Consider the following 19203-nt stretch of genomic DNA (forward strand, 5'->3'; position numbering starts at 1 on the left):
CACCCCTGTTAGGAGAAATTAGCAAAGAGGAGGGTGTTCTGTGTCCCTGGTCTTGAGAAAAACTGAGAATCAGGAACGCTCTTCTCCCCCATCCCCCACTCCCTACCCTGCGCACCCCACCCCCTATGTCCAGCAATCAATCCTTCAATGGAAAGAACACAGTGGCAGTGCCTGACAGACCTCAGTGACAACCACAGCTGTGCCAAGGACCCCCATGGGGGCAGGTCACATCTCCCTAACCTCCATTTCCTTCCCTGTCAAATGCATTTATTTATGTAGATTCCTCTCAAGGTCACTGTGCAGACAGCTTCAATAAATAACGTCCTCTACCCCCAGGAGATCACCATCCCGAACCCCGAGGAATAATTCCACACCAGACCTGGAATCTCTTGTTCCTCCCAGCAGAGGCCACGGGAACTTGTCGGTGCCCCATCCCGCCACCCCGGGCCCCCAGCCTCCAGGGCCACCACTCTTCTGAAGGGCTCTGCTGACTCACGGGGAAGGGACCCCCCACACACCCCCTCCCTGGAGTCTGGGGAACCTCAGTCCTCCCATCCAGCTGTGTACCTTGAGGCAAATTCCCACCACCTGAGCTTCTGCCCCCAGGAAAATGGGAGTTACAGCTTCCTAGAAGCAGTTTTAGGATTGAGCTGAAGACTCAACAAATGACAGAGCCCGTGGCTTTGACCAGGGCTGGCTCCCATCTCCTTCTGCTTTCCTCCACACCTACCACAGTGGCAAGGCCTGGGTCAAGGAGCTTCTCGGGCCATTTGGGTGCTATCAGGGTGGTCTTGATCTACCGGCCCCTCCCTCCCCTAGCCCCAACATCCGGGCAGATGCCCCCTCCCCCCACCCTACCACAGGGGCTGGGCTGACATCAGCCTGCCCTGCCCCCATTCCTTCTTCTTGATTCCAGCTCTGATCCCACTCTGCCAGGCTCCCAGCTCTGGGCTCCCTGTGAGACCCGCAAAGTCTGGGGAGTGCCCTTGTCTTCCACCAGCGCCACCCCCAGGGCCTGACCCCGAGAAGGGTTTGGTGAATGTGAAACTGACTTCATTGTCAGAGGAATGGCCTCAGCAATCGTGGCCTTGGACAACAGAGTATCAGGAGGCCATTGTTTCTCAAGAACATTACAGGACACGCACAAATGCTCAGAATATAATGCTAGGGGAAGAGTACTTATCAGTACGTACTATACAATTCCGTGTACACGAAGTTCCAAACAGGCTCAATTCATGTACGGTGGCAGGAGTAAGTCTAGGTCACTTCCTTTGGCTTGGGGGTGGAGGGGCGGGCTTGGTTGGGGAGTGCACACGAAAGCCCTTTCTGTCCCATGACTGGAAATGTTCCTTCTTCATCTGGTGGTGGTTGCATGGGCATAAAATATGTAAAAACCCACGAAGCGATACATTTTGAATTGGTGCACTTTACTGCAAGTTATACCTAATTTTAAAAAAGGGGGGGGGGGGTGCCTGGGTGGCTCAGTTGGTTAAGAAACTGCCTTCAGCTCAGGTCATGATCCTGGAGTCTCCGGATCGAGTCCCACATGGGGCTCCCTGCCCCACGGGGAATCTGCTTCTCCCTCTGACCTCTTCCCTCTCTCAAAGAAATAAATAAAATCTGGGGTGTCTGGGTGGCTCAGCGGGTTAAAGTCTCTGCCTTGGGCTCAGGTTATGATCCCGGGGTCCTGGGTTCGAGCCCCGCATTGGGCTCTCTGCTCAGCCGGAAGCCTGCTTCCTCCTCTCTCTCTGCCTGCCTCTCTGCCTACTTGTGATCTCCGTCTGTCAAATAAATAAATAAAATCTTAAAAAAAAAAAAAAGAAAGAAAATCTTTATGAAAATAAAAAATAAAATAAAAAGAGGAGACCATGTAACACCACTACGCACCCATCAGAACAGCTAAACGGGAGCAAATACAAAAGACGCTCAACTGCTGAATATCTGAAGATTTCTCACGTTGTTGCTTGTCCATCTTTTCACTTTTTATCCCTCTGTCTACATTTCACTCAGGCAGGCTGTGAGTGTTGAGAAAGCAGGGGCTGGTCCCACAGAGTGACTGCAGGTCCCCAAGGATCCCCACTGAAAGGCATCATGGGGGTGGGGCGCCTGGGTGGCTCAGTGGGTTAAAGCCTCTGCCTTCAGCTTAGGTCATGGTCTCAAAGTCCTGGGATCGAGCCCAGCATCAGGCTCTCCGCTCAGCGGGGAGCCTGCTTCCCTTCCTCTCTCTCTGCCTGCCTCTCTGCCTACTTGTGATCTTTCTCTCTGTCAAATAAATAAATAAAATCTTAAAAAAAAGAAAAGAAAAGAAAAGAAAGGCATCATGGGATCGCAAAAGGGGCAGCGGCCTGAGACTCTGGCACTCCGGTTCCATCCCCAGCCCTGACGGCTCCATCCCCAGCCCTGCAGGCTGTGTCACGGGGGAAGCGCCAGTCAGTCCCTTCCCTGTACCCCAGTTTCCCCACCTGTTGAAAATACTCTTCCCAAGAGCACTCACTCCCTGCCTAGCACAGACTACACTGCGTGATTCCCACAATGGCCCTAAGAAGGAGGAATTACTGTCTCCACCGGACAGGAAGAGAACCTCCACAGGACAGACTGAGCCGAGGGGGGCTCCCCTCTCTCGCTGGGGCCGGGGCTGGGTGTGCTGAGGGGCCAGACCGGATACAGAGCCAGGCTAACAATGCTCATGTGTTACTACAGAAGGGATGCGTCTTGTGAACCGCGAGCGCCACTCCGGAAGGCGGCCCAGTCTCCGCGGAGGTCTGAATTTACAGCATGAGAACCGGAACCTGAAGAGTTAACATAAACAACCTGTCTAGAATGTGCTGGAGAATCAAACACAACCACACCGCTCCACAGAAACACTTCCGTGTGAGTCTCCAATAAGAAACAAAAAAAACGAGGGGAGCCTGGGTGGCTCAGTGGGTTAAGCCTCTGCCTTCGGCTCAGGGTCCTGGGATCGAGCCCCACATCAGGCTCTCTGCTCAGCGGGGAGACTGCTTCCCCTCCCCCGCTCTCTCCGCCTGCCTCTCTGCCTACTTGTGATCTCTCCTTCTCTATCAAAGAAATAAAATCTTCTTTTAAGCTCTGCCTTCGGCTCGGGTCATGATCCCAGGGTCCTGGGATCGAGTCCTGTGTCGGGCTCTCTGCTCAGTAGGGAGCCTGCTTCTCTGTCTCTCTCTGCCTACTTGTGATCTCCCTCTGTCAAATAAAAAAAAAAAAAAAAAAAATCTTAAAAAAAAAAAAAGAAACAAAAAAACAAAACAAAACTTCTGTCGATTTCACCAGCAAAATTTAGACCACAAGGGAATGTTATCGCCATGGCGGAGCGTTAAGTAGACAAAACCAATAGGAGACTTAACATTCCAAGACTTGGCATAGTCTGTACCCCCATTAGGGAACAGGATCATCTTGGCCTAACAGTAGCACGTGCAACAGCAGAGCTGGCATCTCCTGCTCTGGGAACACGTGTTTCCAGCTGTTAAAGCATTTGGATAGTTCTATGACCCTGAACAGAGACATCACCCTCCTCCTATCCCACCCGCACTGGGGTTCCCCGCCCTTCTGCCCAGTCCTCCAGCTTACCTGGCACCAAGGAGTTGGTAAGGCAGGTGCCAATGGCCAGCACTAAGAAGGGAGAAATCATGGTGCCCTCTCCAAGACCGGCTTTCTCTCCAGCCCAGAGGTATGATCAACGTGGGTGGGCGGGGATGGGCTGGCAGTGGTCAGATGTTAATTGATGTGCCGATCCTAGAAATTAAAGGGAAAAAAAACACGTGAGCTACAGCTCTTGAATTCATTCGTCCACTCACTTACACATCCGCTAATTCATTCCTTATTTGTTGAACACTGATCACCGGCCTCGCATGGGGCTTGGTGTGGGGCTCCGACCCTGGCAGTCCCTCCCTCCGGAAGCTTAACCACATAGTCATGCTGCAAAGCGGTTCGTTCCCTATTTCCCAGGTGAACCCCCACCTCCACTCCATCTAGAACCCGGAACCCAGAGTTTGGTCTTCCTGTGTAATGCTCCCCAAACCGAAGCATGCACCAGAATCTCTTAGAAGAATAGGTCCAGGGTCCACCTGCCCTTGCCCAAACTCCAGAGTTCATTTCCAACGAGCTCCCAGGTAAGGCTGCTCCTGCTCCCAATTCTGACTAGTCTACAGCCTTTTAATGACTCGTGTCCCAAGCCCATCAGAGACAAAACAGAGTCCACCCTTTCTTACAGGGATAACCACGCTTGCCACATTCTCTTTCTAGAACTTGGCATTTACAGTGAGATATAAAAGCTATAGGGAGTGAGTGACACACAGGAAATCTGGCTGCTAAGACTGCCCATTTCTGGATGGTGACATTTCGGTGACTTGATTGCCTTTTCACTGTCTTTTCTGCATCTCCCAAATTTCCTTCTGTGTTGAGATGTTACCTTTATAATTAAAAAAAAAAAAAAAAAACAAACCTGTTACACACACACACACACACTGCTAGGAAATACACCAAAACATTAGCTGTGGTCTTCTCTGGGCAGAAAGACCAGGAATGATGATTTCCTCTTCTTTTTATTATATATATTTTAAAGTTTTTCACATTGCTTAAAATCGAGCACATAGTCGATGGCATCGGAAAGTTTTTAAATTATGGTCATGCATCAGAATCACAACTGGTAACCCCAGCTGCAGCTGAGAAACGTACTAACCCTACTATGTGTCAATGTTGCTGGAAGAGGAGAGATTTCAAATGCAACAGTTGCACAGGAAAATGTTATTTCCACCAAAACCGAGATAAAAATGATTACTCCATTTGGTGTATGTACCAATGGTGGTGATGTACCACTTTCTGCCGTTGAGCGTGGTACCAGATAAGAAACCACGCTGCCACTAGCAAAGACGATCTTGATTCAACCTTAAAAATGTGTGCGCTGGGGATGCCTGGGTGGCTCAGCTGATTAAGAACTGACCCTTGGTTTCCCTCAGGTTGGGATCTCAGGGTCAGGAGATTGAGCTCTCTCCCTCTCCCTCTGCCCCTCCCCCTGCCCACCTGCGCACATGCGCCGTCTCTCTGTCTCCCTCAAATAAATAAATCTAAGAGGGAAAATTACACACTGCATTTCAGTGCCCAGAGGTGAGGGATCACTGGCACCTCCCACCCACAAAACACCCAACGTTCACCAAAAGCACCAAATTGCACCCTTGTGCTTTTCCAGACCCTTCTATATCCACCTGGCTCTTTGATGGGGGGCAGTGGGGCAGGCAGGAACTAAAAGGAAACACTACATCTGACATCTACCAGCACTTTACTGAGAGGTATGACTTCTGATTTCTTTTTACTCTACCTTTTTCAAAAAAAAAAACAAAACTTTTTTTTTTTTTAAAGATTTTATTTATTTACTTGACGGAGAGAGATCACAAGTAGGCAGAGAGGCAGGCAGAGAGAGAGGAGGGGAAGCAGGCTCCCAGCTGAGCAGAGAGCCCAATGCGAGGCTTGATCCCAGGACCCTGGGATCACGACCTGAGCCGAAGGCAGAGGCTTTAACCCACTGAGCCACCCAGGCGCCCCCCAAAAAAAACTTTTTAAGATTTTATTTGAGAAAGAGATTGAGAGAGAGCGAGCAGGAGCAGTGGGGAGGGGCAGAGGGAGAAGGAGAAGCGACTCCCCACTGAGCAGGGAGCCTGATGTTGGGCTCGATCCCATGACCCTGCGATCATGACCTGAACCCAAGGCAGACACAACCGACTGAGCCACCCAGGCACCCTTTTTTCAAATGTTTCTAGAGTAAACCCTAACATCAGAAAGAATGCTATTAAATTGATAAGCAATATCAATACATCACAATATTATTCCAAGTAGCTTAAACTGAAGTCACCTCTTCTAGGAAGCCTTCCGGATGGCCACTCACTCCAGGATGCTACCTCTGAACTTCATAAAACCTCCATCACTGTGGGCATGTCCCTGTTTTGAAAGTAATCCTTTGGGGCGCCTGGGTGGCTCAGTGGGTTAAGCTAAGCCTCTGCTTCCGGATCAGGTCATGATCTCAGGGTCCTGGGATCAAGCCCCGCATCGGGCTCTCTGCTCAGCTGGGAGGCTGCTTCCCCCTCTCTCTCTCGCTGCCTACCTCTCTGCCTACTTGTGATCTCTGTCTGTCAAATAAATAAATAAAATCTTTTTTTTTTTTTTAAAGAAAGTAATCCTTTTCTAGTCATTTCCCTCAATACACTGGGATTCTCTATGAGCTGGGACTTTGCCCAGCTCCAGTGCTTGGCAGTATTGGTAAATATTGACATCAGTTGAAAGCCAATGCTCTAAGGAGGGAGGTGGGGGAAGGAAGAATCACCCCCAAATCCTTCCTTTGTGTGTGGGGAAATGCACTCGTTGTCAAGTGCATGGGGCAGAACCAGAGTATCCATTCACTCCTGAGGGCTACAAATTGGTACAATCCCTTTGGAAAACTAGGAGCGTCTACCAAAGCTGAAATGTACATCCGCCTTCTGACCCATCTATCTCCAACAGAAATGCACACGTGTGTTCACCAAAAGATGGGCAGGAGAACATTGGCATCAACACCGTCGGTCATGGCCTCAGAACGGCTCCACCTCCAGCAGGATGGAAATATGCTGTGTGGGTTCCCAGAACAGAAACCTAAGCAACAGTGAGGACGAATGATTGACAACTCCACCCAACGACATGGATGGATCTTGCCAAGGTAAGCCTGATCGGAGGAAGTCAATCTAAGAGTATGTAGAGAGTAATTCCCAAGATACAAAGTACAAGAACAAAGCGAGGGGTTAGAAGATCAAGATCAAGGTTGCACTTCGGGGCATGGTGACTAGAGTGGGCACAGGGGACTTGGGACTGATCTGCAGACTAGTTCCATGGGTGGATTCCATCTGAAATGTATGTATAACATAATGATGTAGAATATGGACGCTTTTCTGCATGAAGGCATGTATGTTCTATTTCAAGCTCTCTAAGCGCTTAGGTAAACAGTCTGCAAACACAGACATCAGGCAAATGACCGGTGCACTGCCCGTCGCTGTTTATGAAGGCTTCCACCATGCCTTCTCACTAGGAAGCCCTACAGTGGACAGAGCAGGGCTACATTCTCCTCTGTAGGTGAGAAAATCAAGGCTTGTGATAGTTCACCATGTACCGAGAAACAGGACTTAATCCTCTACCCATTGGGCCCAATACAAACAAGGAAAGAAGGAAAAAGAAAAGTCAAGGATGGCCCCAGGAGATCTGAAGGCCACGTGATTATTCTTATTTGATTCTCTTCTCTGTCCGCTTGATGTTCTGGGAGAGTAAACACCATTTTCCCCATCGTTGGATCCCCAGCCCTGTGCACAGGGGGGCAGCTCTGTAAATGCAACTTAATGAAAAGCCTCAAGATTCAGGCTGGAATGCTCTGAATTTTGGCCCCAGGGATGTGGCTTTGAGACCCCGCTGTCCTAGAGACAGACAGGTGGCTTCTCCTTGTGCTTTCTCCCACTGCCACTGCTTGAAAAAGAGAGGGGGCTGAAATCTAGGAAACCCTTCGGAAACAAGAGTCTCCTCTACTGGCTCCTCTCTCGGGCCCCGCCCCCCCATCTCCCAGAGGCTCCAAGCCTACCCTCTCGCAGCCCTGGTGATGGGCTCAGTGGGGCCCAGTCTGGGGCTGCAGGGGCCCCGGCTGCCCACCACCCTCTGCCAACGCTCTACTAGCTCAGAACGGAGCCTCCGAGTGTGTGCCAGCCCCACTGTCCCCCACCTCCCAGCTAGACCGTCTCTGCCAGGCTCCCAGCTACGTGTTCTGATTACTCATGACAAGTACGCAGAAGCCCTCACTGGGCTCTGGTCCCCCCAGAGAAGGAGCAGCTACTTGGCAGGTCAGGAGAGAGAGCAGGGGGGTTGAGCCTTGGCCCCGAGGACTGACTCAGCATCCTGGGGCAGAGGGCATGGGAGCCCCTTGGAGCCAGGCAAAATGCCAGTCCTGGAAGACTGGGTCTCAAAAAGTCCAGGGCAACTGACAGCTACAAATCACGACCATTTCTCGGGCACTCACGTGGTACCAAACATTGTGCTAAGTCTTGACATCTGTGGTCTTTCTTAATCCCGCACGGCAGGTGTCATTAGCCTCTTTTACACTTTAGGAAATGGAGCTAAGGATCTAGCCAGTCCGTGGCCAAGGGCGATTCCATCCCAGGCTGAAACTCAACCTCTCTGGGCCTTAGTTTCCCCACCACAGAGGGCGAGAGAGACCAGCGCCCACCCCTTCTCTATCCCACAGGAGCGAGCTGTAGCCAAATGAGTTTAGGGCAGGAGAGCCGGCAGGGCAGGGAGTATGGCCCAGGTGAGTTCTCCTACCTGAGTGGCCTGGCCAGGCGGCAGGTGAAGAAGCAGAGGAGGCTCAAGGCCAGGGTCAGGAAGAGGAGGCTGAGGACGGCTGTGAGGACCATGTCCAGGGTGGGGGACACAAGAGCCATCTTGGGGCAAAGAGGTACGCACCCAGGCAGGCTAGCCTTGGATGCTCTCAGCAATGCCCTGGGTCAGTGGCTGTGACCTGGCTTTGTTTCTTGGGGTTAATCTTTTGGGGATTAGCCCAGGAAGGATGAACTGGGAGGGGTGGGGGTGGGGGAACCGCCCATGAAGCTCCCCTCCCCCGCCCCAAGCCAGGCTTTCCCTACCCTGATGCCTATCCATTCAACTTTGTTCATTCATTCTTCAGTCCCAACCATTTAGTGAGCGTCCGCTGTGTACCTGGCTCTGTTCTAGGTACTAAGGATTCGTTGGCGGTTGGCGGAACAGGATAGACACGGTCTCTAACCTCTTGGAGATCCCTGACAAGCCAGGGTAAAAAGAGCACCTACTAAGCAGCTGACATCATGCTGGTCCCCCCGTGGGATAAAAGCACAGAAGGAAGGGAATCCCTTCCTTCTAGCAAAGGCTATGATCCGTGACTCCTCTGAAGCAGCAACGGTGGCTGTCCCACCCCATATACAAGCCTGGGAACGAGATTGCACTGAATCAGCCAGAAGGGGGAAGGGATGTCCAGAATAAGAGGAACTGTTCTTATGGCGTGCCCACTGTGTGCCTGGCCCCATGACGGGCATCAGCATCCCCGTTTACAGATGAAGGAAGCACCTTCACCCCTGCACTGCCCCAGAACTGGGAGAGCACCAGCCCTGCAGGACAGTGGCCTTCAGTAAAATCACCAGCTACCCCCACAGAGCCCGCACACACAGGCTGGAGGCAGCTGAGCTATCCCGGTCTGCCTGGAGGTCCCTTTCCGGAACGGAAAGGAATCCCATATCCATCTCTCTTGGGTCCCAACAACATCTCCTCAAGCCAGGATGAGCTTACCATTCCCGTCTTACAGACTGGAAAACCGAGGCTCCGAGAAGTGAAGTCTCTAGACATCACCAGAGCCCAGACAGCACCTGCAGTGTGCCTTTGAGACCAGGCCTTTCCCAGCTACAACTCCTGCCACCTGGGACCCCTCACACCCCATGGTACAAAGGTCAGGGGAAGAGGCGTTCACCCTCTCACACCAAGTGGTCCCCTCTTTCTGGTCTCACAAGGGCCACTAGGCTCGCCATAAAGATAGGAAATCCAGAGGTGTGACTCCATGAAAGCCTTTCTCAATAGGCCCTTAACTCAGACTGCATCAGACCAGCAAAGCACGCTAGGGACATGAGCAGCGTTGGTTTATGGGCCCCAATGACAGACAGGGAAACTGAGGCTCATCAGTAAAGTCATCTGGCCCAGCTGTCACAAGGCCAACACTGTTTGGGTCAGGCCCCAGCGCACCCCTCCCCCCCCCCCCCCCGAGCTGTGAGACACTGGGTCAGTCCCTGTGCTCCTGAGCCTACACCCATCACCCACTCGGGAGAGCACCTGTGGTGTGCCAGACACTGAGTGGGACACACCTGACCTTAGGCTTGTTAGCGAGAGAGCAGGCTCATTTGTCCCCCTTCCCAGGCGAGGGAAGGGAGGCCTGGGCAGTAGTGGGAGGTGGGGCAGACACGGTGGTGGAAATGATTCAGGCTCACATAGATGGAAGGTGCTGACCATGCCCTGCACAGGACCCCTCAAGGAAGCTACCAGAAGGTCACCCCTGTTCCAGGCTCCCTCCCCCACAGCTCACCCAGAGACCCTCCCTGCCAGCTCCCCGGGGCTGGGACAGCTCTAAGTCTCCCCCACCCTCCAGCCTCCCAAATCAATAGGAGACCCAAAGAGGGTCACCTCGTGCTCCCTGGCCTTACCTGGCCAGGCCAGAGGGCAGTGATTTGTCCTTAGGAAGCCTCCTGGCTGGAGGTCACAGCCCCGGGAAATCTAGGCTGAGGAGGTCCCATAAGAATCACTTGGGGGTGAATGGCGGGGGTGGGGTGGGGTGGGGAAGGTGGTGGAAAGTCCTATTCCCAAGTGGTTTCCTGGGGAGGGGGGCAGACGGGGAAAAGTATGAGAGCGATGGAGGTGTTCTTTACAGTGACCGGGAGGTATTAAAAGTGTGTGTTTGTGTATCTGTGCAACTCCAGCCAGGGGCTAACAGTCCTCACTCTGCCTGTATTGCCAGGTGCTGAGGACCTGATGAGCTTTGAGTGAAGGGGGCACAGAGAAAGAAAAGGGTGTGGCTGATTCAAATTTAAAAGGAGATTAAAGAAAAAAAAATAAAAAATAAAAGGAGATTAAAGAGACACACCAACCCCCAAATTCCCATTCCCCCCCCCCCCCAGGACCTGCCGAGTCATTCTGTGAGTAGATGACTTTGGAAACACAGCTTTGCAGACTGTCCCACTGCCCAGATGGGAAGACTGAGGCCGAGAGAGAAAAGACTTACCCCGGTTGCCCAGCTCCTCCTTCCCCTGGACACACACAGGGAACAATCAGAATCAGAACTGGCGGAAGCCAGCGCCCTCTGGGCTGTCAAGCTGGGCCTTCCTGGCTCTTTGAAGGAGCTGTGGCCGCAGGAAATGTTCCCTGAGCTGCCAGCGGGCTGGGGACCGGGATGGGGGTTGGGGGCCTGCTAGAGCACCAAACTGGGCTGTAGCAGCTCCCAGGGGAGGAACATTTCAGCTGCAGGGTCAGAGAGAGGGGACATGGAATCCCTCTCTCAGCCAAGCCTGGTGTCCCTGGCAAGCCTTGCTGGCCCGGACTTTATTCATTCAGTGACATGGCTTATTTATGGCTTCCATGAAGCAGTCTCCGGGTGCAGGGCTCAGGAAGGAATGTGTGGTTGTCAAGAGTGGGCTGCAGGTCAGACCCAAGGAGGGACTTCCCCAGAGGGCAGTTGGCCAGATGCTGGGGACAGGGTAAGGCTCAGCCCTCCAGCTGCGGACAGCACTCCACGTGAGCAGAAAACAGATGTGCGAGTGCCCGGGGAAGCACGGGGTCATTCGGCTGCCAAGCCATTGCGTCTTTAAGGCTCAGCTGAGACACCAGCTGTCCCCGGAGCACTTCCAGTCTCAACATCTCTGTACACAGTGTTCCCTGGTCTAGAATGTTCCCTGCTATCCGCTCCGTGAATCATCGTTCCACCCTGATAGCTCTGCAGAGTTGCCTGGCACCCCTGCCTCAGCCGGGGCAGTGGCTATGGCTTCCCCAAGCTTCCAGAACCTGGGGTGCTCAAGACCTTGGTCATGGTCACCCCATCAGAGCCTCAGAGAGCCACTGGTCGTGACCCCTTCACCACAGCATGAGCTCTGCTGACAGCGGCAGCCCTGTGGGGGGCAGAGCCAGGTGCACAGCTGGGCGGCCAGGGAGTGTCGGCAGGTGGGTGAGAGGGTGGGGTCCGGGGGGGTGAGTGGCTGAAGATGCAGCCCAGCAGCAGCAGAAGAGCGAGACCCTGCCTCCGCCCCTCCAGCTGGGTCGCTAAGGGCCACCAGCCCCAGCCCTCTGTGCCTCAGGCTTCTCATCCGCAAAGTGGGAGACCAAGAGAAACTACAGGGTTGTTGTAAGGATTGTAGGAGTTAACAGATGGACCAGCTTAAAACAGACCGCAGGGCATGGTAAGTTCGGCTGACTGTCGGCCAGCGGCGGAGATGAGGAGTGGGGGAGGATGGATGGACTCACAAAGGACGGGCAAGGAGAGGGGCACGTGAGGGTCTGGAGTGGAAAATGGACTGGCCGTTCTCTGCTCACTCGGCCAGGCAGCCAGTCACCCTCAGGGCTTTCCCACAGTCCTGCTTGTCTGGAAGGCCACAGCAGAGGCCGGCGGCAGAGGGCTAACGTGGCGGGAGGAGGGGGTGTTTAGTGAAGGGAAAGGGAGTTCTTCGAGTCAAGGCATCTCCACGTCTCCACGTGGGAGGAAACAACCCACCACGCAGCCTGACATGCTCTTTTCCTCTTGAAGGGGAGAGAGAGAACATCAGGGATCGGCCAGGAAGGTTCCATGGATGGAGGGGGAGGAAGGCCGGGCTGGAAAGACGGGAGGGTAGAGATAACGGAGATGGGCGGTGCCCCTGGCAGGAGGGCAGAGGGGGCAGCCCAGACTGGTCACAAAGGGCTCTGCTCACGCAGCTCAGCCTGGTCGAGAGCACGTCCTGCGTGTCCCTGCACACAGACATGCCAGTCCATCTTACAGGTAGGGACACTGAAGCTCAGGCGTCTGCGACTTGCCCGAGGCCACACTGCGGAGCTGGAATCAGAGGCCCCCAAAGGACCAGGTTCTGGAGCCAAAGCTTTTCTGGGGCTCTCTGGGGCATCTGGATGGTTTGGATGCCACAGACTGGCTCTGTGGGCAGAGGACTGAAGCCGGTCAAGGTCCAAGTGGTGGGAGGAGAGCTACCACGGGAATGGGGGGATGGCAGGACCCAGAAACCCGTGCCTGGGGCCCGAGATGGCTGAGGGCCTGGGCAGAGGAGGTCAGGGATGGCTGCTCTACAGGCACACAGGCTTCCACCAGCCCACAGAGAGGACATGGGGAGGGATGGGCAGGGGAGGCAGGTGCAGTGTCTCTCCGAGGTGTCTGCCATTTCCGTACTTGGGGGACACTCAGCACCCCTGTGGCAGGAGCCCCTCCGCTACCGGGACACCAGACTGTCCCATCCTCGCTCTCCCAATCAACAACACAAAAAGGAAGGCCCAGGGAGGGTACACACCTCCCCAGGGTCACACAGCACACCAACAGCAGGGACAGGGCTCCACAGAAGCCAGCTCCAAGGAGGGGGCTGCGACTAGAAGCACAAGGCAGTCCGTGAGCCTGGCGTGGGCGCCCGGGTCTTGGCATTCCAAACATTAATGATCTGTGTCACCTAAAGAGAACCGCTCAAACCGAGACCATTCTAAAAAAGCCCTCAAACCTACTCATAGCCCTTACTCTGCGCCAAGCATTGTTTGAAGCACTTTACCTCCTCCATTCATTTACTCCCTCCCTACCCACCACCTGCCACGTGGGCACTGTTCTTGCCCCCAGTCTGCAGGTGACAGAGCAGAAGCACAGAGAGGTTGAAGTCCCTCGTCCAAGGTCACACAGCCCAGCCAGACTTCAACATTCCTTCTGGGTGTTTGTCTCCCAGGGCCAAGTGTAAACCCCTAAGCAGCCGGAGAGCCTGGAAAGGAACCACATCGGCCCCAGCTGCAATGTGGGTAATTTTGTGTCTGTGGATGAATGGGCCACGTACAGCTACTAGTGGGCTCGGGCTCCCTACACACCCATCCCATGTCACCCCAGCCCCCGGAAGGAAGGCTTCTGCCTTGTCCCCGGAACAGAGGTGAGGCGAGGAGACTTAGCCAAGGTCAGAAGGCGTGAGTGAGCCTAGACGTGAGCCTCCAGCCTGATCCACCCCACCCCTATTCCGAGGGGTCCTGGAGCAGGTCCCTGGACTACCCGGGCTCTCCCCACTCCCCGCCCTCCCCCTCAAACCCACGCACCCTGGCAGCCTTCCCCTGGGAGAGGAAGCCACCATTCCACAGCCCCCGTGTGGGCCCTGAGAGAGGCCAGACGCTGGGTATGGGGGAAATAGGCAGTTAACTTGTAACCTGCTGGGCAGCGGCCAACAGGAGCAGCATCCCTGGGTGGCATGGGCAGGGGGCTTGCAAACACCATGCTGGCGTCAGAGCCGGGAGGACACGGATGTTCCCAGAGATAGTGCGCTGCAGCTGGCCCTGGATAAGCGCGTTCCGCACATTCCCAGAGAACCTTCCAGCAAGAGGAGGAGACTCCTGCCTCTGGTGCACTTGCTGGGAACCCCAGGAGGTGGCAGGGCAGGGAGAGTGCCTCGCCCTGCAGGAAACCTGAGCCCACAGAAGCAACGGTCCCACCCAAGGGTGCACAGCTCAGCAAAGTCCCCGTGGCTTACAGGTTTCGCGACCTTGGGCAAGTCACTTCACCCTTCTGGGCCTCAGTATCCTCCCTTGTCGCAGGCAGACCATCCCTGTGTGTGCCTATATCACCGTCCGATTGGAAGCACGAGAATACAATAAACTGGGAGATAAATACCCAGGGCTTGGCACATTAAAACACTCAATGTTAGCTGGTAGTAACGGGCGGAACGAGCATGCCAGGCCCCGTTCGAGGCGCCTCACATGCACTGACTCGCCTAACCCGCACAGCAATCCTCCCGTATGTGCCACCATTGCTCCCACAGTACAGAGAAGTTCAGTAATTTGGCCAAGGTCACACAGCTATGAACAGGACACTATGGAGATGGAAAGGGAAAGACTCTTAGTGGAGCACCTACTATGTGCTGGAGCTTTTGATTCCGCCTTCCAAGGATCCTGTGAGGTGGGAATTATCAGCTCTGGGTCAGGAGACAACACTGAGACTCAGGAAGTAGGAGGGAGGAGCAGGGTCACACAGCCATCGCGTGGGAGAGCTGGGATCTAGGCCAGGGCTGGCTGGTTCCACAGCCAATGTACTTGCTACCACCCCCATCCCAGCCATCTGCCAGGACAACTTCCACCACCGATGGCAAGAGCCGAGGCCTCAGCCACCCCCGGTACAGGGAGCCCTGTGTCAGCACGCTGGGTGATCTCATTCTGCCTGTCTCTGTGTGCATGCTGGAGTCCCCGCAGGACTGCTGCGGGATATCCCTGGTGTGTGTGCCCAGCCCCTGCCCCACCACTGGCCCTGAAGTCAGGCTGCTCCCTCCACCCCCTGGCCAACTCCCCTTGGGCTGCCTCCATAAGGGGAGTGGCTTTGCTTGGTCACAATTGCTTCTTCCCTCCCAGGTCAGCCTTTCCCGGTTTGTAACTCCCCCGGAGAGGCTGAGATGGGCAGGGGCAGCCCAGGGGTACAAGTCAGGGTCCTGGCCAAATATTCAAGAGCTGTTTCTTCATCTGTGAAGCAGGGATAATAAACGCCACTTTGCCTCCAGTATCAGCTTCCGGGGAGGGAAGGAACTTTCCAAACTAGAAAGTGCTGTGCAGATGTTCCTAAGGCTTTCCACGGCTCTCCTTCTGATGACCATAGTGGATCTCCGCTGTCATCTCTGGCCACCCGGAATCCATTCCCCCCCTTCCTAACAATACCGCAATTTCCTTGGACAGCCACCCTCCCTGTTTCAGCCCTGGGGTTTGGGTGGGATTGATTCCCAGCCCCAGCAGCTCCAGGTGGGTCCTGCTGGGCTTACCCTGGAAGACTTTCTCCACCTGGATGGTGTGTTCTAAGGGTGAGGCAGAGGGGAGGAGCACTGTGTGGGGCCTAAAGATGGAGCCACTCCTTAGAATCTGGAGTCTTAGGTAACATTGCTTGAGTCCCTGGATGCAGCCATGCCTGAAGCTTGCCTCTGAACATCCAGGTTCCATGAGCCAATTAATACCCCTTATTGTTTGCCTTGGATTTCCTGTTTCTTGGAACACAGTCTGACCTCAGAACTCCAGTCCAGTCCGTTCTTCTGAGCCCCTTATAATGTAAGCAACCACATCACGTCATACGCAGCCAGCTGTTCCTACCAAAGGAAAAAGCTTGTAAACAAGCTAAGGTTGGGTCCATAAATTTCAAGTGCATGATTAAATAGGAGTCCAACTGAATACAAGTTAGGTTTTCTTTTTGGAATCTATAAACCCTTAGAATCATAGGAGGTCCTCGGAAAGGCCCCCAACCCTACTGCAGGCAGGATTAAGACCCTCTCCTTCCAACAGCTGATGTCAGTGGGGTTTAACTCTTCCACCTGTTCCAAGTGTCTGTGGTGTGCCCGGCCCTATGCTCAGCGCTGCAGGTGCAAAGCTCTGCCTTGTAGGCCTGAACACATTTGCACTGGGTTTTACACGAAAGCCCCACGAGGTTGGAATACGGGGGTAATACTGCTCCACCCATTTCACGGAGCAAGAAACGGAGATGCAGAGAGGGGAAGTGACCTGCCCAAGATCCTTCTGCTAGAGAGGGGGCCAGGCCAGGCCATGCTCTGGGATCGGCCTGGCTCCAGACCCAGAGCTTTTTCTCCCAGTCATTGGGGCGCAGGGTTGGCACTGAGGCTGTCATCTCTCCGAGGCCGTCGTGGCTGTTGAGAAGTCAGAGTGCTTTAAAGAGCTGAAGAAGAGGAGGAGGAGGAGCCAACTGGCGGGCTCCGTTGGTGGAGTGTGACTCTTGATCTCAGGGTCATGAGTCCAACCCCACATTGGACACAGAGATTACTTAAAAAATGAATAAATAAAAATAATAAAATTAATGCAATTTAAAAATATAATGAAGAAAGCCCAGCATCATGGGCTTCCTGTTTGCCTGAGGCTCTTGGCTCCATGCAAAGCCCCAGTGAGCAGGCCCATCTGGCTTTACTATCCTATGAGACTCTCCTCCTGCAGGCTGTGGCCAGAGAGGGGAACTAGGCACAACCTGGAAATCTAGGCCTCAAAAGCTTTCACAGGCAGCCCTGGGCGCCCCAAACGAGTGGTCCCAGCCTCTGCCCTGCCTCGCCAAGATCCAGCTGATACTTGACTGAGCACCGCCGGCACACCAGGGCCTTCCCTCCTTGTAATTCGACCAACATCTGGCCGATTGCTGTTTACTGAGCAACTTCTATGGCCGGAGGGTATTCTACACACTGAACAGAACCACCCGAATCCCTGCTGCTGTGGTGACAGACAACAAAGAAGGAGCAAAGTCAAAGGCTACCAGGTGGTGCTAGGCCTGACCGAGAAACAGGAGGCAGCCAGGACGAGAGGAGATGGTGAGGCCAAGCCCGAGACGGCAGGAGAAGGCAGTAGTTCTCCTTGCTGCAGAGCATGTGATTCCTGAACTGCAGATAAGGAAACTTCAGGAAGCTTCAGGATTGAAGCTGGTGTCCACCTCCATCTGCTCATCTCACCAGCAGCTGCTGGGCTCCCTGATGCCCTCTCCCCTAACCCTACCACATGGCACTAGCTGCCCTTTGGCAGATGACGCAAGCAAGGCTCCGCCAGGTGAAGGCACAAGCCCAAGCCCGCAGGAGCACAGAGAAGCCGGGGTCAGCCCCGGTGCCAGCCTCTGCAGCCGCCTCTGGGCAAGGCCCACATCTGCTCCTGAAGGCCTCGCCTTCCATCTCCAGCTCTGGGCTTGTTGAAACTCAAGCCTCCTCTTCGCTGATTCCCTGTCCTCCCAGAGTCCCTCTCCCTTTCCCAGAGCCCCTGTGGCTCGCATCCCAGGTCACATGAGCCCATAATTAACTTCTGCCCATCACTAAACCTGCATCTGTGTTAAGCCTCGTAAAGACATCTTGTGTAAGGCCGGGGTGGGCGGACAGCTGGAATCCACGTGGAAGGGGCGGGGGGGGGGGGGGGCTTCTCACTGAGCTTCCCCACCTGGATCTGCCCGGGAATCCCCAAAACCCCCGTGTAATCTTCCAGAACGCTGGAGCATAGTGGAAAGACCTTGGCCATGGGGGAGGCAGACGCGGGTTGAGTCTGTCCAACTTTGAAAGTGACTCTGCGTCTGGGTCTGCAGATTTCTTATCCATCAAACAAGGTTAGTCAAGCCCGTCTTGCAAGGTTGTTGTAAAGATAAGATGCCCAGGAGAGTATCTGTTAAGAGATAAAACTCAATAGAAAGTGTATTTAGAAAACATTTAGGAAGGCCTGGCGGACAAACATCAAGAATTTGTTGAACTGAATAGAGAAGTTTGCGTCATGGTGAACCACCATCAGCCGCCAAACAATAGCTGCATTCATTATGCTCCCAGTAGGCATCCTCAGTACCAACCTCATTTTACAGAAGGTCGGGGTGGGGGGGGAGCACAGAGAGGTTAAGTAACTTGCCTATGATCACACAGCAGGCAGCAGTAAAGCCGGGACTAGGAACCCAGAATGTCCACCTCGGAAGTACAGACTTTGAACCATTATGCCAGGTTAGTAAACTGAGGCACTGAAATACAGGGACTAAGTGCTGAGCCAGGAAGGGATCGTGGGCAGCCCCACTCCAGAACCTTCAGGCTTAACTATCTCATCGGCTTGTCAGAGCCAAAAGGGACTCTAGTCTACCCTGACACACTCATATTTTTCCCCCAGCAGGTTCCTGAAGTCCAAAGAGGTAGTGTGACCCTCCTGAAGTCAGACGGCCAGTGAGCTGAAGAATCAGTACAAGCAGCCAGGTTTCCTAACTCCAGAGCCCAGTGCCATCCCTGAATATCACACGGACCATGAAGGGCCACCAGGGAAGGAGTCTCAAGGATGCACCAGAATTTTTGCAGCAGAGAGAAGGAAGGCAGTCTCAGGAGAGGAAACAGCCCAGGCAAAGTTCCAGGGGTCATTAAAGTCTTTTTTTCCCCCTGGAGCTATGAAGTGCATGTAAAGGTTGGGGCAGGGGCAGATGAGGCTGGTTTTTCATATAAAATACCTCCATTTTGTTCTTTTATGTTTTTTAGTACTTTCTTATTCTGTTCTACGTTGCCACCATCTTTCCTTTTTTTGCACGCTCTTAATGCTTATTTATTTATTTATTTATTTTAAAAAAGATTTTATTTATTTGACAGACAGAGAGCACAAGTAGGTAGCAACGAGGGTGGAGAGGGAAGAAGGGAAGCAGGCTCCCCGCTGAGCAGAGAGCCCGACGCAGGGCTGGATCCCAGGACCCTGAGATCATGACCTGAGCAGAAGGGAGACGCTTAGCCCACTGAGCCACCCAGGCGCCCCTCTAATGCTTATTTAAAATTCTTGGTACAGGGTTGCCTGGGTGGCTCAGTCAGTTAAGCATCTGCCTTACCGCTCAGGTCATGATCCCAGGGTGCTGGGATTGAGCCCCACTTCCACCTCCGAGTTCAGCAAATCCCTATGCCCCTCCCCACTGCCAGCTCCTGCTCAAAGCACACACTTGCTTGC

At 53.9% G+C, this 19203-nt stretch overlaps 1 protein-coding gene across 2 annotated transcripts in view; it reads right to left on the bottom strand.

Moving 5' to 3' along the window:
* ALPL (alkaline phosphatase, biomineralization associated) overlaps positions 1–19203 on the bottom strand; it is a 56019-nt gene that overhangs the window by 15760 nt on the left and 21056 nt on the right. Inside the window, exons 1-2 of one of the 2 annotated variants that reach the window (XM_046026146.1) lie at positions 14655–14691; positions 3586–3750 (exon numbers count right to left, since the gene is read on the bottom strand). In XM_046026146.1, the coding sequence (XP_045882102.1) occupies positions 3586–3646 (61 nt within the window). In that variant the 5' untranslated portion in view covers positions 3647–3750; positions 14655–14691. Of the gene's footprint in view, positions 1–3585; positions 3751–14654; positions 14692–19203 lie in introns of those variants that run through there. The other variant, XM_046026137.1, reaches the window with a different exon arrangement.

The sequence above is a fragment of the Meles meles genome, chromosome 1 (genome assembly GCF_922984935.1).
Source record: "Meles meles chromosome 1, mMelMel3.1 paternal haplotype, whole genome shotgun sequence".
Taxonomy (NCBI): domain Eukaryota; kingdom Metazoa; phylum Chordata; class Mammalia; order Carnivora; family Mustelidae; genus Meles; species Meles meles.